The sequence below is a fragment of the Apodemus sylvaticus genome, chromosome X (genome assembly GCF_947179515.1).
Source record: "Apodemus sylvaticus chromosome X, mApoSyl1.1, whole genome shotgun sequence".
Taxonomy (NCBI): Eukaryota; Metazoa; Chordata; class Mammalia; order Rodentia; family Muridae; genus Apodemus; species Apodemus sylvaticus.
The window spans coordinates 56,958,350-56,982,722 of NC_067495.1; the positions used below are offsets into that span (position 1 = coordinate 56,958,350).

Consider the following 24,373-nt stretch of genomic DNA (forward strand, 5'->3'; position numbering starts at 1 on the left):
ATTAGTGCAAACCCCTCTAAGAATCAAGTAAACAACCCCATTGAAAGATAATATTTAACTGAAGGGAGTTTTCAATGGCTAAAAAGATGCTAAATATCATTAGCTAAAAACCAGTGAGAATGGGTAAGTTCAAGAAACTAACTGAAAACAAAGTTTGGAGAGAATGTGAGGAAAAGGGAACTCTCACTTACGGTTGATATGATTGCAAACTAGCACAGACACTCTGGAAATCAGAATGAAAAATATCCAAAAACCTAAAAATAAATATACAATATAACCCAGCTATCCCACTCCTTGACATATGCCTAAAGGACTCCATGTCTACCTCTACATATATTTACTCATCTATGTCCATTGCTGCTCTATCTACAACAGTTAGGACATGGAAACAACTCTCCTTCAACTCATACGTGGATAATGAAAATGTGGTATATACACACAATACAATAGTATTCATCTCTAATACATATATATATTTATATATATATAATACACACATATATATTTCTTTAGAGGTGAATATATACTATATATTTGTACACACACATGCATGCACACTTAATCAAGTTACATCATTGGGAATGATAATCCTACCCCCAAGTTTCAAAGACAATCTATTGAAATCTCCAGGGCCGGACATGGAAATCTCTCTGAGTAGTCTTTAGTCACAGGAGTTCAAGAACCTCACAAAATAATATAGGCTATAGCTGTTACCCTTGGTTGCTTTTTAAAAGTTGACAGTAAGTCCATATTGTTAAAGACACCACACATTTCAGATAGAGGACTTGTAAGACTTGAATTAGAACTGACATGGAAACCTCCTACCTTAGCACTAGGTCTCAGTATCAGAAGCAAGGTGCCATGTTAGAAAAGCAGTCAGTAGTTCTATCCAACTATAAAGTGTACAGACCACAACAGTGATCCACAGGACAAGCTACAGCTCAAGGGTACAAATTACTAACAGTTGTTTGAATAACTAACAGTCATCTAATTATACTTAAGGACAAAAACAGAAAAGTGGATTTTTCTAGGAGTGCACAGTTAAGCCAGCAGAGACACTGGAGTATGCGGGGAATTAGGAGATGTATAGCAAGAGAAGGCTAGTCACAAAGGAAGAGGGTATGAAAACTCATTAGGAAATCTGCCATATCACAATATAGCTAAAACAAATTAATTGGAGGGATTGTAGAATATCCAGTATATAAAATGTAGGAAGAAGGAGAAATATTGGGAATTAAAGAATTAAAACCCAAACCCAAAAGGGTATGCATGGAATGCACTCACTGATAAGTGGATATTAGCTATAAAGAAGAGAATACCCACGGTGCATTCCAGACTCAAAGAAGGTAAATAACAAGGAGGGTTCAAGGGAGGATGCTTGAATTCCACTCAGAAAGGGAAATAAAATAGTCCTCAGGGTGGATGGAAGGAGGAAACTGGGTGGGAAAAGTTATGGGAAAGGAAACAGGGGTGAGGTGGGAAGCAGGTGTAGGGAAAGCCAGGGAGAAAGGTGAGAAGAGTGAATGGAAATCAGAGCTAGGCAGGTGGGTAGGGGTTATTTCTAGGGTGTACCAGAGATCTGGGATGGGGAGGCATGAGGAGTCTATGAGAATGACTCTAGTTGAAACTCCTAGCAGCAAGGATATGGAACCTGAAGTGGCCACCTCCTATAGCCAGGGAGAAGGACACCAATCCACCCACAAAATCTTTGACCCCAAATATTTCCTGCCTATATGAAGTACAGGAATAAAAATGGAGCACAGACTGAAGGAATGACTAACCAATGACTGGTCCAACTTGAGACCCATCCCATGGGCACACACTAATCCATGACACTATTAATGATACTCTGTTATGTTTACAGACAGCAGCCTAGCATAACTGTACTCTGAGAGGCTCCACCCAGCAGCTGACTGAAACAGATGCAGAGACCCACAGACAAACAGACAGGGCTCAGGGAGTCTTGTGGAAGAGTCGGAGGAAGGATTGAGGCACTTGGAGGGGATAGGGACTCCACAAGAAGACTAACAGAGTCAACTGACTTGAACGCTTGGGGATTCCCAGAGACTAAACCACTAGCTAAAGAGCATGCATAATAAACTGTACCTAGCCCCATTTCCCCACTCCCTGTACATATGTAGCAGATGTGCAGCTTGGTCTTCATGTGGCTTCCCCAACAACTGAAGCAGGGCTGTCCTTGACTATGTTGCCTGTCTGCGGATCATGTTTCCCAACTGGCCTGTCTTATCTTGCCTCAGTGGGAGAGAAGTGCTCTCAGTCCTGCACTTGATGTGCCGGGGTGGGTAGGCATCCAGAGTCTCCCATAATCAGAAAAGAAGGAGAGGGGGCTAGATGAGGGGGAGACTGGAAGAAGGTAGGATGCAATTGGGATGTAAAGTGAATAAATAAATTAATTAATAAAAAAGGAGAATTAAATGGAGATGGGGGCCCAATGATTATGGGAGAAAAGGGTAGTGAGTGGCTAACTCACTATTACTAAGGATACATGAAAAAGTCTTATGGAAACTCATTAGTTAGTAAGCTCATTTCAAAATATGCTAAAAATTGAGTTGGAGTGGATGTAATATGCATGCAGAGGGCACAATGTTGCTCTAGAACACATGGGTTATGAAGTCAGAAATCACAGTACCAAGTCCAAGTTTCCTCCCTATGAGTTATAAGATCTTTGAAGTGAAAATAGCACAAACACAAATCAGTATGTGTGTCACACATTCTCCTTAGTACATGTACATGGAGCCTAGAAGATTCGTTCCTTATTGTCCCACAGACCCTGGTTCGCGACAAATGATATGATGCCATGAGAAGTATGCTTAACTCTTTATTGACTTAAATAACATTACAGTAACAAGATGTTTTTCAGTTTTTTAAATACTCTAGTTTACTCCTGCATATCAAAAGCTTCATCCATCACTAAATTAAATCTGGGCTTTCCTTAAGAAGTCTCAAAATTACACAAACCATTTTATTTAAACAAATACACATTTAAAATACATACTGAAAATAATGATCTATTTCCCCTTCCTGTTAAAAGCTGAGTTCATTAGTGAGCCTACTGAAGAACATGTTAAACTTTGAAAAATAAAAGGGTTAAAAACCAATTATATTTGTAGACCATTTAGCAGGTAGAATAGAGCAGTACGAAAGTGTTACAGACTGAGCCCTTTAGAAGCTTGATGCTTTAGTATTCAGCTTACTAACATAAAACCTTAAACATAGTCTAAAGTGCTTCTTCAACTAAACAGATTAACTTTAGATTCTAAGTGCTACGGTATGAAAGTTGGTGTTGGAATAGTTTGTATGAAAACTGCTCCAGGCTTAGGAAAAACAATACTATTTTTGAAAGATAAATATTCTATCAAATAATTACATATCTGTCAAAGAATAATGATATAGCAAGTGATTATTGTGAAAATGACAAATATAGTTGTGAAATGGTTGACTGAATTTTTAACCCTAATTTCAAATAAATCTTGCTCTTGGGTTTCTGCATGCTTTTAAAGAAAGCGTTTGCTAGAGTTTGATTCTTGTAGTTCTTGTTGAATGTTTCAGATGGGAGTCAATATGTTGACTTTGATTGTATATGAGATGGCCATTATACAGAAATAATATCATATTCTGCTGAAATTTTAACTTTCTTTAGGAATTAAAAATAGTGTAAGACTGAAATAAAGTGGAAAGCTATAGAATAAATATGTCTGTAAAACCTAAGACTAACATCATTTTCATTAACTCTAAACCTTGCTTTTAAACTTTGTAATAATTATTTACTATAAACAAAATCTAGCTACAGAAAATTTCTAATTAGAAAAATGCAATAACACTAATCTCTGTTCTAGTAACAAAGTATTAGAACATTAGTAAAAAAATTTAAAAAACTAACTTTCATTATATTAAAATTTGGATATATTCCTTATGTTTTCTTGTGGTCTGAATTTTATCCTAGTTGCCAAAGCTTGTCTAGATACTGGGAGGCTATCCTAGCCAGCAGTCATGGACTATTTCCACAGAGGAAATGAGATTCATTGAGACTCAAAATAAATAGTAACAGAAGATTGATGTCAATATGCTCTTCAAAAAATATTAGTAACGGTTGAGAAAGAAAAAAGGAAGCATGCTGGATTCCCCACTGGCTTCTGTATATAACTGGGGAATAACATTTTCAGTAGTATCTTCTTGTGGAGTAGAAATATTGGAGGCTACATAATCATGGTCGCATAAAGCTGATATGACATTTGGTGGGTTCTTCAGATCATCCAAAAGTATGTCATAATCTTGAAGATTTTCTCCAAAATCACATATTGGTGTCCCATCCAAGAGGAAAAACTCAGGTTTCTCCATATATTGTCTCTTACGTTTGTCTGTGGAGAGACAGTGCTTTGTTACATGTAATATAGGAGGAGAAAATTTAAAACAAAATATAATTCATAAGTATTACACTGTTAAATGATTCATGGTTATGCTAATCTTTTGAGTTATGCACTCTTCAGTTTGCTTATCTTACCCAAGAAGAATGTACTATTATTCTTAGAAGAAACTATCAGCCTTTTTATAGCCTATCAAATTTTGGTACTTCTGTATAGGAAAAGAGATCTGATTACATCCAAATACACATCTAGAATTAAGGATGTACTAACCAATAGAACATAAATATGGTAGATTACATTATCCATAAAATATAAGGCTAACTGTGAATGACTGCGCTTAGTAAGCAGTAAATGACTTTATTTTCTGAAAATGAAATTTTAATGTCACATGAAAAATAAAAAAAAAAAACCCTTATACTGTATCCTTTTGATATTTTGTCATGGCTTTTTAAATCAACCAAACAACAATATATTCTCCCTTAAGTTTACATAGTCATCATCAGGGCCCTTTCCTATATATAATCTTATTTGAAATAAATTATAATATAAAAAAGTAGTTTATACACAAATCGACTTTGGCTTTCAAATGGTAAATGGCTTGTGAAGGATCATATGGATAGTCGTTTGTGAGCCTGGAACTAAGACGTATATTTTCTGATCATTCTATAAATATTCTTTTGTACCTTTTTCCCCATTGGGATCAAGCAGACTTTTCTCTTCTTCATTTTTCATTAGACTTAGACTCTGAGCCAAAAGAGAAAACACTAGAATCATTATCAGAATATCATTTTTAGTGAAGTTAAATAACTGAGATAAAGTATTTCCCTTGAGGATCTGAGAGTATGGTGTGTTTTGCAAATATTAGGCCCCACTTTCAATTCTCTGCACCCAAAGCATATTTCTTGAGAGATTAACACAGCTAAGAAAAGACATTACTGTTTATCTTGTTTTCTAAAATTTGGTTTTTTTTTTTTTCTAACTGCTGTTTTTCAGAAGTGAAAAATAACAATTCACAGTACACCTACAGCCAAGTATACCATGTAGGTTTATTTTTCACTTATCTTGAACTAATATCTACCAGTATTTATTGGACAAAACAGAAGGAAGCACAGTATATCCTGTATATGAAAATGCATGTTTTAACCTGAATAATGAGACTCACCAAAACCAACTACTATGCTTGGCAAAAAGGAAATAATACTTCTTTCAAATCATTCCTGTCTAAACAAGATAACGAGAATGAATTTTCTGAGTCTAGCCCCATTACTGGTTAATGATGAAAAATAATGTTTCCATTTATACAGCTTTCCTAGTTGAAGAAATCATTCTGAGAGGATAAGGTTTTATTTTTCTTTTAAAACAGCAACAATAAGATTTTACTAAATTAAGAGAAAGATCTGAGTATACTTTTAAAGACAGTTGTCTAGGAGGAATTGTGTTTCCTTATTATTTGTAAGTAAGTGAGGATTTTCTTTTAATTTTATTCTTTTATGTATTCCATTATTTTATTATTATATGTAATTAATATATAATTACATGATTTATCTCCCTCCAGCCCCTCCAAAGTCCCATCCCTTTAACTTGTTCTATGCACCCACCCTCACTCAGCAAGGAAGGTTGCTTTGTTTGTTTTGAGACAGAGTTTCTCTATGTAGTCCTGCCTGTCCTAGAACTCACTCCATAGACCAGGTTGATCTAGAATTCACAGAGATCCTTCTGCCTTTGCCTCCCAAGTGCTGGGATTAAACGTATATGCCACCATACCAGGCTGACGAAGATTTTAATAAAGACAGTTTAAAAAAGCTAGATGCTCAATTATTTTGTATTTCTCTTTTAATTTCCAGAAAATACCTATAGCTATTTCATAACCTAAAACCTTGCTGATAGGACTTGAAAGGGGCTGCAGGGAGGTAAGTCATGTAATTATTTATTAATTACATATAATAATAAAATAATATAGTGAAATATATAAAAGCTCAGAACACACACAATACAATTCACAGACCATATGAAGCATAACAAGAAGGAAGGTCAAAGTGTGAATGCTTTAATTTCACTTAGAAGGGGGAACAAAATAATCACAGGAAGCAGAGGGAGGGAGGGACCTGGGTCGGAGAGGGAGGGGGAAGGAAGAGGTGGGGCAGGACTAAGTATGGGAAGAGAAGAGAAAAGTCCAGAGGGCCATGAGAATGAATAGAAATAAGTAGCAATGGGGTGTGGGGAACTTGGGGAATTACTAGTAAGTTCCAGATGCCAGGGATGTGAGAGGCTCCCAGGACCCAATGGGGATGGCATTAGCGGAAATACTCAACAGCAGGGATATAAAACCTGAAGATACCATCTCCAGCAGATAGACATGGCTGGCCTCCAGTGGAGTGATAGGGCCGCCTACCCATCTCAAAATTTGTAACGCAGAATTATTCCCATTTAAAGAAAATGCAGGGACAAAATATAGAGCAGACTGAAGGAAAGGCCATTTAGAGACTCCCCACCTTGGGATCAGTCCCATCTGCAGACACCAAACCCTGACACTATTGCTGATGACAAGAAGTGCTTGCAGATAGGAGCCTGGTATGGCTGTCCTCTGAGAGGTTCTGCTAGCACTGGACTAAGACAGATGCAGATACTCACAGCCAATAATTTGACTGATTCCAAAGGAAGAGTTAGGGGAATAGCTGAAGGAGCTGATGGGCACTGCAACCCCATAGGAAGAACAACAGTATCAACTAACTGGACCCCACAGAGCTCCCAGGGACTAAACCACAAACCAAAGAGTATACATGGGTGGGTACATGGTTCCTGCTACATATCAGTGGGAGGGGAGGTGCTTCGACATGTGGTAGCTTGTTGCCCAAATGAAGGGGGATGCTGGAGGGGTGAGCTGCGAGTGGGTGTGTTCATGGGGAACCACCCTCTTAAAAGGAAAGAGAATGTGGGATAGGGAGAGGGGTTTGCAGAGGGTAGACTTGGAAGGGTGATAACACTCGAAATATAAATAAATAAAATAATGAATAAAAGTTCAAATTTTCTTTGATAAAAATTGGGTTACTGATCCAATATTAATACACAAGCACATTTAGTAGTCAGATATCTGGCAGTGTCAGAGACTAAAATGCAGACTTTCCCTTGAAATGTTTTCATACACAATTATAAAGTTATGGCATAAGAAAAAGGGTCGGGATTCTGTCTCTTTAAAACCAATGGGTGAAAGATAGGTAATGTGATACTAATGCTATGTCAGTCTTACTAGCTCAGTCCTGTTCTTACTCCCCATTCCCTCCTTGGGTAATGTGTCTCTCGATGAATTACTTTGGTCATAAAGAATAATTAAATTTATAAGAATATGTGTAACTGGAAAACCAAATATCACATGATCTTTCTCATATGTGGATCCTAGCCTCTAACTGTTAAATAGATGCATCATAACAGAAGTAAATATTGGTAAAGGTCAAGAAACTAGAAAAGGGTCCATTAGAATGGAAAAAGTAATTCAAGAGGCTTTAAGGGATTGGCATGGGAAAGACAATAGGACAAAGCAGAAGAGGAATGCTAGGGCAAATGGCACAAGAGAGAAAAAGAGAGGGAGAGAGATGAAAGGGGAGCATGGCAGAAAGAATGAATCAAGGTTAGAAGTGAAAGCACCAGGGTGGAGAGATACCCAGGGGAGTCCCATCTTCTCAGAGGCAAAGGGGAGTGTGGATGGGAGAAGGACTCTGTGAGGGGGAACTAGGAGGGGGACAGCAGTTGGTAAATTAATTAAAAAAGAAAGTGTCTCATGGAAGTCTGCAATTGATAGCTGGTGGAAAGAATATTAACAAATATATTAGGTTGTTTTCGGTCATCCTATGTACACTTGAGGCAAGTTCTCAAGAAAAGTTGCTGTTTCAGGATATCCACATTGTAAAAGCCAATTAAATTCTCCCAGTTATGACCATATAGATTTGGATATGGTAAGACTCTCCTTTGTGTAACTCATAAACAAACCAATTGCCAAGGGAAACAACAATTCGTTTAGAAGCATATGTCAATAAAACTTTGTGAAAGTTCTCACTGTATGGTCTAGGCTGGCCTTGAACTCCTGGACTCAAGAGTTTCTCCTGCATCAGCATCCTGAAATTGCTTGGGACTGTATGTGTGTGTGTATGCTATAAATAATTGTGACACTGTATAAAGCTTGCCAATTATTAATTACCCATACTTATTTTGTAAATGTGTGAACAAAGGATTTGTATTTGATGAGCCAGGTTTCTAATGTATAAATACCTTAAAGTATTAAAATCTTGAAAATATAATGTGCTGGACAGGTTTTGTAGTTAATATGTATTATAAGGCACTTGAGAAAAATGCAAATAGGTCAATGAGACAATACAGTGTACCTTAATCTTATACCACTCATTTAATGGAAAAGATTTTCAGCTAATAATTTACTATGCCAATATTCACCAGTAAATGTATGAACAGATGATGCATAAAAAGAAGAGACATGGATCTATATTGATTTCTACCATGATACCCATATTGAGTAAAGTTTCATATTTCTTTTTTTCATTAAAATAGGAAGTTCATAACAGACAGGGTGAAAAGAAATTATAAGAAAGACCCTCTAAATGAAATGACATAAATACACATGTAAACATCTGGATATCATGATAAGACATTTTGTACAGCACTGGTACATACTGTGAAAATAGGAACTTTGGAATCATAAAATCACATAAACAAAACATCATAACCAGCCGGGCTATGGTGGCGCAAGCCTTTTGTCTCAGCATTTGGGAGGCAGAGGCAGGCAGATTTCTGAGTTCGAGGCCAGCCTGGTCTACAGAGTGAGCTCCAGGACAGCTGGAGCTACACAGAGAAACCCTGTCTCAAAAAACAAAACAAAACAAAAAGCATAACCTTATATCATGGAATACTTTAATATTTACTATTTTAAATTATGAGACAAAGAAAAACTATCATGTAAAGACAAATTGTGATGTTGCTATAAGCAAGAGAAACAATGTTTTTTGTTTTTTTTTTTTAACTAGGCAAACATTAAATATACTGAATTGGAAAAGCCAAGGTAAAAACACAAGTTTTCTTACATTCAAAGCTTGATATTTTCAGTGCTAATTTTTATATATCATTCCACTTTTTGAGCAATCAATAAAACGGCAGGAAAGTCACAAATTTGAGTTGATAAGCTTACCTCACTGAAATGATCAGAGTCGTAATTCAATGCCTTCCTAGATAGTAATGAATTTAGATCTAACAAATTTCCTTCAGTATGATGCACATTCATTTTATCCCTTCAATGAAAGACACAGAGATGGGGAGTGAACATCGATGCAAACCATGGTATTATTACTTCTAAGAAACAACCTTTCAGAAAAATCCAACTGACAGTAAATTGAAAAGATTATGCCAGGTTCTTAACTAAGAAATCATAAGCCAATATTTCACTTTTTGTACTTTTCAGTTACAGATATCACATTTCTAGACTATAAAGCCTACTGCTGTAATATTTCAGAATAGATACAGCAGTAATAACACAGAGTAGCCCACTTCTCAGTGAAATTTCAGAGTTTTCAACCTGGTGAACACCAGACAATGATGGAAGAAAAAGATCATCTTAGTCCATTTCTAAATAGGGAGTACTTTTCAACCCAAAAGAGCTGTCAATAGCCACAGGACTGTGTTTTGATCATTTAATACAAAATAAAGATGATAAATCACTGTCTTAGAAAACTAAGATCCAAGGCACCACAACAATATTACTAACTGACCCAAAATGACTAGAATATTTTTATGTTTATGATACTGTAAATATTAAGATTTAGGTTTAAAAATGACTTGATTCCTCTCTATGGAAAACATCCAGTCAGAATCTCATCAAAAGACGAGTCACATACTTGAGTAAGTGGGACACACATATTAGCTGTCAGTAAGCAAAGTTGTTAAACATTTTTTACTTTCCTTCTGAGGTTCTTGACTGCATTTTGCCATTCATTAGGCAATCTAGTGTTCAGAGAAACATTTGTATTTATATCAATTATGACAATCAATATCGATACTCAACTTGACTTCAAGATGCTATTAAATTCCTGTATGCTAATAGCAGAAGAACCCTTTGTCTCTCCCTATATTTTTCTTAATTTTGTAGATCTTGGACTCAGCTTTAATAGCCAAGTTTGTCAATGTTAATCCAGCTCAAAATAATCATCCTAGTCAATATTGCCATTGTCGTGGTTTGTTATGGCTCTGGTGAGATTCAGTACACTAAAAGGTAGATTATTTTAGTGTCTAGAGTTCTTACTTTATGCACATGTCTAAGAGTCTACAGTTTAGTTTGGGGTCAAGCTGAGGAAGCTCTTTTGGGTGTGTCTGTCAAGAGGATATTTATATATAAAGCATATCAGGAACTAGCTATGATCTTTGTCCTCTGAGGTTATGCAATAAATGAGAGCCAGTAATGAATTATACAAACATAAGATGATAAAACACTCTAACAGACAATTATAAGCACTGCTGATGAAGGTGAAATTTAGGCAGATATCCTCAGGACAGAGTTGTGCTGACAATGGAGCCTTTGTGGCTCCAATTTAGTAGGATTTTTGCTGAAGCATACACAACGCTCAAGTTTCAGGAAATGAAGATATTTCTTCTTTTTTCTGATAGTTCAGTTCCAAGAAGGAAGTTTCACTCTAGTATCATGGCTAATATTAGGTATAGGATGGAGTATTTTACACTGACAGTGCTACTTTCTCATTTAATACCAGAGGAGAAACAGTAAATGTATTATCAGTATATCTGTAATACATGAGATGCAATGATAATGTCAGGAAGTGAAGTATCTAAGGGGAAAGCTTCATTAATCACATCATACTTCTTTTGGCAAACCAGTAAACATTGTTTTCAAAACCATGTAAATGAGTACCTAGATTAAAGATGGAGGATACCAAATACCTGTTAATTATATTGTTATTTAAATTGTCTGATTTATCTTTCATCAAAATTGAATCCTGAGAAGAAAGATCTAATTCCAAAGAAATATCCTTAGGTTCTTGTTCAACAGATTCTTCAATTATTTGTTCTGGTAAAACTGGTATGGTCAAATCCAACTGAATGGTCAGTGACTCTTCATTCACAGGTTTATCCTGAACCAATACTTTAGGGTGTTCTCTAAAACACAGTGCAGAGAGTTATTAACTCAACATGTTGCAAGAATTCAAATCAAATGCCTATAGTATATCCATTTATATTGTATAAGCAGATTCACAATAATCAGATCAAAAATTTATATTGTGCCAGTATGTGGTCCTTTAACTTCATTTATATAATATATGACATAATGCTCTAACATACTTTGTAGACCAAATGATTATTTAGCAATAACAATAAACTATTAGTCCTTGATGAAGCATAAATGAACATTGGAGAAATGCTAAGAGAAATAAACTAAACACTAAAGATCACTTATATGATTCTATTGATATGAGGCATATAGAATAGTCAAATTTATATTTTAAAGACAAAATAAGTTTTATAAATGGGAATGAAAACTCACACTGGGGTAATGAAAATGCTCTCATAAAAGATTATGACAGTAAATAAATAACTCAGTAACTGCAGTATAAATAACTGAACATAAAACTTAAATGTATAAATTTTATAATATAACGTATAGTCATATATATCTTATCTTCACTGTTTCAATTAACCAATGACTTGATAAATATAATGTATTTATGATAAATATAATGTATATATATATACAACTGAATATCATTTATGAATAAATACTGGCACTAAACTGTGTCACCTTAATTTTAATTGACAAAGAAGTATAGGGACTATTTTGTCATTTAAAAGAGGAAATCTAAAGGTAAAATAAAATAGTCCTTTGATTGTTATATAACAAGTTATTTAAGGTTATATCAAGGGAAAGATGTAAAAGCTACAATGCAACCTAAAATTTTCACTGATTAGTATTTAAGTATAGCAAAGTTTAATTTCATCACAGTATTAATGATTTATTTTCAGTCAGAGGGCAGAGAGATGGATCACTAGTCAACAGCAATGGCTGCTCTTCCAGAAGAGCTGGGTTCAATTCTCACACCAATATGTTGGTTCACAATTGTCTGTAACTCTAGTTCTAGGAGACCCAAGGCCCTGTTCTGGTTTCCATGGGAAGAAGTATGAGAAAGGCACAACTGGTGCAGGCAAATGCCCATGTACATAATTTTTCTTTTAAAAAACTCATATGATTAGTAATCTTATTTTCCATAATGTTTTTCTGAATTGAAAATTAGAAATCTCTCAAATATTTGAATTCCTACACATTGAACCTAAGAAGACAAATTATCAAGTTTACTTTCAGGTACATTTGTATAGTTATAGATATTTGAGAGATTTTTATCTTATGGCTGTTAGAGGCCATAAAGTTTGAGATATACTTACTTCTTTCTTTAGTAATGATTTTCAGGATACTCTGATTTTGAAATGTGCCTACTGTTATGAATATTTACCCCATCCACTTGGCAGACATGACACTTACTACCCAGATGGCTTTCATACTGTTGGTTTTTAAGATTATCATATATCCCTATCTGTCTATCTATCTATCTATCTATCTATCCCTGTACAAAAATTTATTCCAGGAACTGCTGTTCTAAATTTGTTCTTGAAAAATGATCTCATCATTTTGCTCTAAGAAAACACATTTGTTAGACACAAATGATTTAGCAGCTTGCTAATCTCCTTTGTATTCCTAGGTGTAGTATACTCATGCTTACTGCTATAATGACCTTTCCCTCATATATTTCACTCCTACCAAAATATTGTCTTGGGTTTCCTTTTGATATTGCCTTAAGTTATTTCATAAATATATGCCTTCCAAATGGTAACTAGAAGGCTTTTCCTTTCACAGTCTCCTTGCTAGAAATTCTTTTATAAATCTCTTTTCTTCCTGTATTAGACTTATAATACTCCATCTGGACTTCCACGTATACCAGTAGTTTCTTTTTAATGTCTACACAAGGCCAAGTATGGTGGAACAGGCCTTTAATCTCAGTACTTGGGAGGGAGTAGAAGAAAGATTTCTGAGTTCTAGGCTAGCCTGATAAACATAGTGAATTCTAGGACAGACATGGCTACATGGTGAGGACCTATCTTAAAAACAAACAAACAAACAAGCAAACAAACAAACAAAGTCTAAACAAATGTCTAAACATTCAATGCTTTAAAAGCTTAAAAAATAAACCTTAATATCTAGTTGTCTCCCATCAATAAAACATGCTTAAAATTAGCATACACAAATAATCTTATTTAATATTGGTTAAATGTGACATTTAGAAAGAAATTATAGAAAATTATTCATGTAATAAAAATGATGTAAGTCCTGTAGCCAATGTGAATGGATATCCCTAAAGGTTAAATAATGGCATCCACATTTTGGTGGTAACTAAAATGTGTCTGATTGTATTTAAGACCTGCTCTACAGGAAAGAAATCATGCCAGGTATCAGAAACTTATCCACCTACCAACTACCACCTACCAACCATCAAAGTCATGAATCATAAAGGAGAACCAATAAGCACCAGTTTACTGAGCCAGTAAACTATATATTAAACTTATATAGTTTAATATATAGCTAAATATATTTAGTTTAATAATATATAATATAATATATTTCTAACTATATATTAAATACCTAATACCACAATCCTTATAACTCTAACCCCTCATCATCAAAGAAGCTTTTTTTTTTTTGCAATGGAAGGAAACCATTGCAAAGGCCTCACAGTTCTTAAAAATGCAGAGAACTGCTTGTGGGGTATAAAGCCTCAAAGGATACATTTGTAGCACAATGTCTGAACCTAAGGTTCAGGGAACGCTGTGAAAGAAGGGGCCAAAAGATATTAAGAGCCAGAGGACCAAGAAATATTATGTGAGATTGTATCTCCTAGAAATGACAGGGAAGCTATACTCATTATACCTTAAAAATAATGGCTGCCTAAACAAGTCCTGAACAAGACCATCACCAACAGACTTGCTAAAATAAAATGGGGGTGGGTGATCTCCGGGGCTCCAGCCTAGACAAGAATTACAGACACCTAATGGATTTTGAAAGAGGGAAAATCAGTCTTCCCCCAGGTATGAAGCCCTTAATTATCCAATACCAAGCTGTCAGACTTGAAAGCATATACATACAAACAACAGTAAACATATTTAGTAGTTTGTATTTATATAATAATGAATATATAAATATAAAACTATTAAAGAAAAACCCCAGGAATGTGAGTGAGAGTGGTAATGTGGGAGGGGTTAACAGAAGGAACAGGGAGGGGGAAATTATATAATTATAATATTTAAAATATATACAAACCCTAATAACAATTGAGTAGGTATGTGGTGTATGGATGTGAGTATGTATATGCACGTATGCTTGCCTATGCATATAAATGTGGAGAGCTGAGGCCAATATCAAATGTATTTCTCACTTGTTCTTTGGGTTAGTCTCTCCATTGAATGTTTGCTATATAAACTATGCTGGATGGTCGGTGAGTCTGTAATATATGGCTGTTTCTTTCCTTCAGTGCCAGGGCTATGGAGTTTTGTCCCTGTGCCCAGCTTTTATGTGGATGCTGGGGGTCAAAACTGAGGTCCTTAGGCTTCTACAGCAAGCCCTTTACTCACTGGGCCTTCTCCTTAATCCCCTAAAATATCAAGTTTGCTGTCCTCTTTTTTCATTCAAATGTGTACTTGCTGCATTTATTAAATTTGTAATGTGTAATAATTTATTTTTTGTAGAGTTGAGTCATTCAATCTAGGGAATTCTGTGTGCCAGGCAATTACATTACTAATGAACTTTATCTTAAGCCCTTTAACTTATTTCCTTTTTTTTTTTTTTTTTTTACAAATGTCACCTTTTTTCTGCAAGACTTTCAACTGGTTATCATCAACATGTGGCACATATATATGTGTATATATACAGTATATATATATATATATATATATATATATATATATATATATATATATATATATATATTCTGTTTTAAGAATTACTGTTCTGTATGTAGTAAGAAAATAATTCAGGTCAAACTGCTTTGTAGGAAGTTTTTGTTGTTTATGAAAGAGAGTAATCATTTAAATTGATTGAAGTCCATTATATAATAACTATATACAAATGAATAATGTCACCAGTATTCTGTTTCATTACCAATAGAATGCCCACAAAACCTGCTTACCCATCACCTCCACTTGGCTGGTCTGCAGATGAAATTAACTTTTTGGATTCTTTCAGGATTGGTAAGACCCTATCAAGGAGACTTTTATATTTGTCTTCAACAAGTTCATAACCATCCTTTAAGATCTCCATCTAAATAGAAAGGTTAGAGAAAATGAGAGTTGACTGTGCTTCTGTGTATGTATCTAATATTTTTTGGATCACATTTGTTGCGGTTCCCATCAAAACTATTCAACAATTATATAAAAATGATAGGAACTGGGGGTAGAAATTTCTTTAACAACAAATATTCATTTTGAACCCATCTGCCAACACTGTTTTGCTTTAAAATCTTACAGCTTCCTTCTTTTTGTCTTCAGGAATATGGAGATACTGATGATCCCATTCAGAATCTGAAGCTTCAGATATGAATGATAATGACCTGTAATGAGACACACAAACTTATTGTCATAAGCTATATTAATGTTGCTATGGTCAGCCAGCTCTGTTGTATAGAACCTGTGTTTTATTCATCCTTTGTTATCATAATTCTCATTAGAAATTAGTGCTTTAGGTCCCAGAGTCAAAGGTAAAGGTCACTTAAAAGAGCCAGTGATCATTTGGAATTGTATCCCTGGATGTTAGCCATCTGCCAAACGGTTTAAAAATTTTAGTACATCTTGTAATCTAAAACTAAAGCAAACAGTAAAGTTCCTTGAATCATGCCTGATTCTAGAGCTGGGGCAGATAGATAAAGCCTGTAGCATTTTACTGTTTTCAAAGTAAATATTAACAATAATGATGTCTGCATATACTTATTAATGGATCTATTTTAGTAAAGATTAAAATCCTTCAAGTAAATTATGAACATATGATTCTATTCTGAAACCATTAACTGGATATAATCAGGAAAATGGAAATATTCTTTCTCATGTAGAATGCAAACTAAAAAGAAAAAAGATGTAATTAGAAAGCCATCACCATACACTATGATAGTATTATAAAATTTAATTAAAAATCATTAGTTAGAGACTTTTGCCCCACTGTCAGCTATCCTGTGATGTGAGAGAGCAAGTTTGGACTTCAACTTTTGTTGCAGATCTTTACTCAGGCCTCATTATGTATTTAAATAATATTCAGGACAATATAGCAGGCCAGTCTGGTCCCCAACTGCTCATATTCTGTATTCCCCCATCCCTGCCCATTTCTCTGTACACTTACCTCCTTCTTTTGCCTCTTTCAAAACAAGAACATAGCCTGGAATGGTTTATATGGTTTTAGGGGCTCTACCTCCTTGGAATGAGACTGTTATACATTATTTGAGTGCATATTTATAGTCTTTTTCACTTTATCTTTAACAAAACATTTATATCCTTTCCTTTTATTTCTTCTCTCATCACTCTTTCTGCATGTGTTCCACTCTTTTGTTTCCTATACAGCAACCTAACGTTAAATGTAGTCTCAGTGGGATTTCTTGCTTGTTTTTATTTCTATTCATATTCACAATAACTAATATATTAATTAGTAGAGTGCTATGTATCCATTTACTTCCTAAAATGATTCATTCATAAGGAGACATGATCGAGTGTATTGTAATCAACAGGTTTTCTATTTTATTGTGGGTTTATTGCTGGATAATGGTGTGTTTTGCTTTTCTTAATAGGTATTTTTTTCTGTGGTGACACATACTTATTCCATGCATTAAGACATATTCAGAAGTAAAAAATAGGACCTAAATAAAGAAAATGTTTTAGCCAAGAGAATAAAGTAGACTGTCTCAGCAAGCTCACCTTTTCCTCTTTTTTAGTACTGTATGGTTTTCACTCATCAAATCCAAGATAAAATGGAGCACCTGAAAATAGCAGAGATTATTTTTTAATTATGACATCATTTTCAGTATTTAGGGAAAACAACAATACAACAGAAAGTTTATGAGAAGTTCCAGAAAGTAAAACTCTAACTTTGTATAATTACAATTTGGTTTTAACACAACTTCATATTGTAACTATTTTATATTTAAGCACAAAGCACCAGAAAATAGTAATTCCAAGAAAAGAAAAAAAAAAACTCTCCTTTAAAGAACAACTTATACCTGTGTCAACAGTTGTTGTTGCTCACAGTACTTCTTTCTTAGGTTTGTAATTTCAAGATATAGGTCTGAATAGTCCCTGAAACATAAATAGATTACTTGAATGAACAAAGATATATTAGTGTTCCCTACATTTTTGAAAACACCTAAAATACTGTTGAATTGTCTGGATTAATAGTATCTACTGTGTTCTTCACAAAATTATACCCTTTGTCCTAGTAGAATATTACTACCTTTTAATTAATGAAAGGCCATCCAGAGACTGTCCCACCTGGGGATTCATTCTATATACAGTCACCAAACCCTGACACTATTGTGAATGCCAAGAAAGGCTTGCTGAAAGGAGCCTGATAGAGCTGTCTCCTGAGGGGCCCTGCCAGAGCCTTCCAAATATAGAGGCAGATGTTCACAGCCAACCATTGCACTGAGTGCGGGGGTCCCCAGTGGAGGAGTTAGAGAAAGGACTGAAGGAGCTGAAGGGGTTTGCAACCCCATAGGAATAACAGCAATATCAACCAACCGGATCCCCCCAGAGCTCCCAGGGACTAAACCACCAACCAAGGAGTAAGTACACATGGCTGCAGCTGCATATGCAGCAAAGAATTACCTTGTCAGGCATCAATGGGAGGAGAGGGTCTTGGTTCTATGAAGGCTTGATAGATGCCCCATTGATAGATACCCAATACCATACATTTATTGAGGGCCTGGAGGTGGGAGTAGAGAGGGTGGAGGAACACCCTCATAGAAGCAGGGGGAGGGAGAATGAGTTAGGGGGTTCTGGGAGAAGGGGGAACCAAGAAAGGGGATAACATTTGAAATGTAAATAAAGAAAATATACAGTAATAGAAATAAAAGAACTAAAAAAAAGAAAATCACTGCCTTTATTAGTTAATTAGTTCACATAGAATTCAGAGCTATGAGTTTTTAGTGGTGCTGATAATATCCTAGGACATTGCACATGCTGGGATTATTCTACCACTAGGTTGCAGGCCCAATTCCATACACTTATAGGCTTGAAAGCTCAGATTAATTTGTTACTTTTGAATTTCAGTGATCAATAGATATCATACTTAGATTGCTTTCACATCCTACCTTAATACTTGAGAATACATGATCATAAATTTCTTATTATTCCTCTAATTGCTGGATGAGAAAAGGTTTTCATAGAAGTATATGAGAACAAATAAATCTCTGGGTTACCAGTTTTATACCAGTGTATCACATTTACATTTCTATTAAATATTATAGGAGACACATGCTATCATATTGCTTCTAATAGTGAATTAGTTTTTATATACAAATTTCATTGAGCTATGTGCATTAAGAATAAACAGTATTTTTTAAAAATAAGTTTGAATGTACTTCTTTAAAGATATGTTCCTTTTTATCAGAGGCATTGGTTGAAAAGCTGGATGTTTGAATGTGTCTAATTACAAAGATAATTGTAATGATACAATTAGAAGTAGGAACACAAAACCTGGAAAATGTTAGCAGCACTACAATTATGGTTTTAGAAAATATTGGTTTGGTAACATGTTTTACTAAGCTTTGAATTTTAGTTGGATTATATACTTTAGAATGTAAGTATACATAACATACAAAGGAGCCCAGAACAATTAGCTATTATTTCAGCTTCACAGGTAAATGGATAAACTAGGAAATATGATACTGAATGAAGTAAGCCAGATGCATAAAGATAAGCACTACATATTCTCTCTTATTTACGGTTCTGAGCTATGAATCTTGAGATGTGTGTATATAGTGTGGAGTGACCACAAAAGTGAGGAAAGCCAAAAGGGACCAAGGAGGAAGAGAAGAAGCTCTACAGAGGGGACAAGCAGGACATGGGTATTACGAAGGGTGAAAGAAAGAAAACTAGGGGACTTTTAATTGTAAAGGGGGAGTGTATTAGAGTTCTCTAAGGAAACAGAACTGGTAGAATGAATATGTACATTAAAAGCAGTTTGTTAGACTGGCATATAGGATGTGGTCCAGGTAGTCCAGCTATACCTCAATTATATGATCATGTGTATATGTTGAGAATTTCTTATTCTGCTACTCATTTGGAAATATATACAAATTTATCTTACTCCATAGTAGAATAGAATACTAGAAATGGTTTACTGTCTTTAACTTCTCTCTGACCTCTTACCTTTTCCTGTAAATGCTACTAGTTCACCACTGTTGTATTAAGCAGCAGAAAAAGCCATATTTAGACTAGTAACATCTAATTGCTAATCTCAATAACAGCTGTGTTGATGATAGTCAGGTACCCAAATGGCAATAAGTTCTTTTTGGATGATATTTCTATACTGAAAATCCTGATATAAATGTATATTGTTTTAAAGAGATCACTTGTTAGTTGTTTTGCATATAGTAAATGTGCATGCCTTTAACTCTGCCAACAAGTAACATAGCATTGAGATAAAGTTCAGACACACAGCTCTATGCATTTCTATATGCAGAGGGTGAAAAAGGAACAAACGGCAGGCCAGAGATAGCTTCTTAGAAAGTGGGCATTTAACAGGCCAACATGAAGATAATAATTAAATCCCGCTTCCTTAAATCCCAGTTTCTTAAGTAAACAAGTGACTGACTAACTGAACCGACAACAAAAGCCATTAGTTTGATAAAATATAAAATCTTATTCTATTAACCAACTTTCTTTTTCAAATGTTACTAAGAATAGAATAATATTTTAAAGAAAGCCTGTTGTTGCTTTGGAAATAGAGAATTAGGTTCTGGTTCTGTAACAGTAAAATAAAAGTTGGTTTTATAAAAATCTTTAAGGTAAATTTATATTTTGATTTTCTGCATCTACAACCTCATGTTAATTGTGATTTCAATACTTAATAATCTTACTCTTACGAGAGATTCAAACAATAGTGACATTATTCCCTTTCTTTAAATATCAGCAATTTATGAAAACACATATGTGTATATTCTAAGAAAGAGTGGTGAATCTAAAATACGTTTAGAATGGATTAAAATATATTAAACTCAATTTATGATAGAACAGTTTACTATCATCTTTTCACATAGTTAAAAACTAAGATGCCTTTGGTAAGCCTCTAAACAGGCAACAACACCAAGTTTTTTGTTTGTTTGTTTTTTGTTTTTGTTTTGGATTTGGCTTTTTCGAGACAGGGTTTCTCTGTATAGCCCTGGCTGTCCTGGAACTCATTCTGTACACCAGGCTGGCCTTGAACTGAGAAATCCACCTGCCTCTGCCTCCCAAGAGCTGGGATTCCAGGCGTGCACCACCACTGCCTGGCGACAACACCAAGTTTATGTGACAATTTTTTTTTCTGTCGATACCAAATTCTAGAGTCAACTATTTTTTATTTTTGAGGCTGTGATTCAAGCACAAATTTCTTTTTTCCTTTTCCTCCCTCCAAATATTCCCATGTATCTCTGCCCTCTTATTCTTTAAATTCATGGCCTCCTCCTTTTCGTTAACTGTTACTGAATGTATATATGTATTTATAACCTTTTGAGTTGATCTAATGTTACTGGTATATATTTTTCAGAGCTGCTTACTTTGCACTGGACAACAAATTGGTGTGCCCTTTGCTGGGGAGGACACCCTCTCCTGCTTCCAGCTTTACTCACTTGCCTATAGTTCTCTGTGTAGGAATAAGGCCTCATGGATTTTTCCCCATGCAGATTGCTATGTTCATTGGTAACCTCCTTGTTCAGCTCATGTTTGTGTGGTCATGTTGGTGAGAATTTATGGGTATAGCTTCTACAGTTAATAGAAGACACAATTTCATGGCAGATTTCTTGATCCTCTGGCTCTTACAATCTCTTCACCCTCTCTTCTACACTGTTGCCTGAGCCTGTCTCGCCTCCAGCATTTGTTGTATCTTGTTCTGTTGATCTTTGACATTCTGCCTTGGAAAACCCAGTGGATCAGGGAGATTGCTGTGAAATTATGAGGTTGTGAGATTGTTTCTTCTAGTAATATCAGAGGCTACACTCATAAAGTCTCACCAACATGACTGGCCAAATGTGATCAGCAATATACAGACTAAACAGGTTATATTTAAGAATACGTGCACATGCCTACGCATATATACATGCAATAACAATTAGTGGAAAAAGAGGCCAAGGACTTGAAGAAGGGGAGGAACATATGGGAGAGTTTGGAGAAAAGAAAAGGAAGAGAGAAATGTAATTAAATTATAATTGCAAGATAAAATGGCATGGCTACATTAATTAAAGGAGCAGATGAATATGTCCAGTGACTACTTCCAAGAATTATTATTATCATTTTTTTCTGTTCTTGTCTTTTCATCTTTTCAGCAGATAGATGCTGAGATTTTCAGTTTCATTGTGCTCACCTAAGAATTAGTTCTAAATAGGATATAAAATAATGGAAATTTCATAGTAGGAAAGTATCACAAACATTTGCTTAGAAGGAACCCCAGAAGGACTTCTTTGTACATAAAACCAGGTAAAATACACTGGAACATTGTCACCCATACAATATATACAGATGCAATGGTTAACATTCAACAGCAGGCTGGCATCCAAAATTAACATGAAGGACTGGCTCATGTTCAATTTCAAGGAAAAGCTTAGTTTCTTTTCTTTTTTTTCTTAGTTTATTTTCTATGTTAATGAAAAATACTTCTGTCTTCTACATCCCTTCTTTCCTATCTCTGTTGCCGCATATGAAAAGCTTAATTTACTAAGTTAAATACCAATGATAGACTCATCAAATTAAAGGTTCATTTACACTTCAGTGGAAAATTTTGAGAAAAAAAATCTCAATTTTAATATGAAAGCTGATGAATATTTGCTAAAACTTATTCACACATTTCTTCTCAAAAGTAAATAATAGGTTACAATATTTTCTCAAAGTTATTACTGTGAATATTTTTAACTGGTTAAAATTTACCTTACAATATTACTGCCTGAATTATAGCCTTACTGTCAGAGACATTTCATGGTGTGTTATGGACTCCAATTCTTTATAAAACACTGAAGACTATATTAAAAAATTTATTTTATAGGTCAAACTGAAATAAGAAATAACAGACTGAAGGAAGAATCAGAAAGTGTATTAGCTATGTACATCAGAGTACTTAGATACACAATTTATACATTTAACAGCCTTGTCTAGTTTTCTTTCTTGGTTAAAATGGAAATTTCTATCTAGCTTAGTATTCATATCTTTGTTGTTGTCTTATATCCTGGTGATTTTACTTCTGGTTTGTACAGTGGTATGCTAGGCCATCATAGCATTGATGCTACTAGCTCATTAATGGCAATTCAAGATTTAAAGCATTTGAAATAGTGCTGTGTTTTAACTTAAAAGAAATCACACAAAAAGTACCATGCAAAATAAGAGTTGAGCTTCACAAGTCTGAAATAATCAAACTTAAAACCTTGGTAACAGATGCTAGAACATTCAGATTAACACGTACTGTTTCATTTGTGCATATTTGGCATCCATGCTTCTCTGCATGTCTTTAAACTCTTGCATTTCAGTCACAATTTTCTGAAACTCATCAGAGTAAAGGCTGGCATCTTCAATTTTTATTGTTGGCACCTAAAAGGAAAACATTATACTCAGGCTGGTTAAAATTTTGGCATACCATTAACTGTCTATTATGAGTACTAATGAGAAAGGGAAAAAGCATGACAAATGGAAAAAAAAGTACATTTAATTCTGTAAATGTACCTTGATTATAGCACTACACTATGCATGCTTCATATTCTAGTTATTGAACATATTATTATGTTTCCACTAACTTGAAAGCTCCTGGAAGTTAGACATATAGTTCCTGGGGGCTGGAGAGATTGCTCATCAGTTAATAGTACTGGCAGTTCTTCTACAGGACCCAGGGTATTCTGTAATTCAAGTCCTAGGGGATATGATACCCTCTTCTGGCCTGTGCAAGAACTACATGTACATGGTGGATAAGCAGATAAGTAGGCAAAATGCTCACACACATAAAAATGAAATGAAAAATAAAAAAATGTAGTTTAAGATATACTTCCTCCTGATTTCAAGAGCAATGCCTTACAAATAACTTACAGATATTTGATATACATATTATATATATATGTACAACATATATATGACAATATATATACATATATGTATATACATATACTTACACACACACACACACACACACACACACACACACACACACATCATAGATGTATTGGCACACATTTATAACCACAGAACTCTGGAGGCTGAGAAAAGGAGATTGTAAGTTTGAGACCAAAAATGCCTCATTCTCCCCCCCCCCAAAAGAAAAAAGAAAAGAAAAATAAACACTCTAAGTATGGAAGATTTTCTATCATTAATGAAATGAAAATACCTTACAGAGACAAAAAGTACAATTTATAGTAAGTACTATAATATAACCAAATAGATAGCATTATATGGGACATTGACAAAGTATATTAGAAATGTTCTGTTATACACACATCTCATTCTGTTTAGAGTTCAAGTGTAAACTTTTCTCTCCATTTTCCTATTGGGAGTGATTATGAGCATAATTTGGGAGTAGGTATATCTTAGGAATAATCTACATTGTGGTTAAGTCTCAGAAATAACCCATAATAAACTACAGATTCATTTTAGGCCTGCTGAGATATAAACATATTAAACTATGTACTTTTTATCTAATGAAACAACATATATACTATGGTTCTACAACTTAA

At 34.7% G+C, this 24,373-nt stretch overlaps 1 protein-coding gene across 1 annotated transcript in view; it reads right to left on the bottom strand.

The window, feature by feature from the left end:
• Window positions 1-4,101: 4,101 nt before the first annotated feature.
• LOC127674495 (heat shock factor protein 3) overlaps window positions 4,102-24,373 on the bottom strand; it is a 48,603-nt gene continuing 28,331 nt past the window's right edge. The window contains exons 4-12 of the mRNA XM_052170252.1: window positions 23,119-23,243; window positions 17,690-17,765; window positions 17,388-17,449; window positions 15,955-16,039; window positions 15,620-15,750; window positions 11,334-11,549; window positions 9,577-9,676; window positions 5,069-5,129; window positions 4,102-4,379 (exon numbers count right to left, since the gene is read on the bottom strand). Of these exons, the coding sequence (XP_052026212.1) occupies window positions 4,102-4,379; window positions 5,069-5,129; window positions 9,577-9,676; window positions 11,334-11,549; window positions 15,620-15,750; window positions 15,955-16,039; window positions 17,388-17,449; window positions 17,690-17,765; window positions 23,119-23,243 (1,134 nt within the window). The remainder of the gene's footprint in view (window positions 4,380-5,068; window positions 5,130-9,576; window positions 9,677-11,333; window positions 11,550-15,619; window positions 15,751-15,954; window positions 16,040-17,387; window positions 17,450-17,689; window positions 17,766-23,118; window positions 23,244-24,373) is intronic.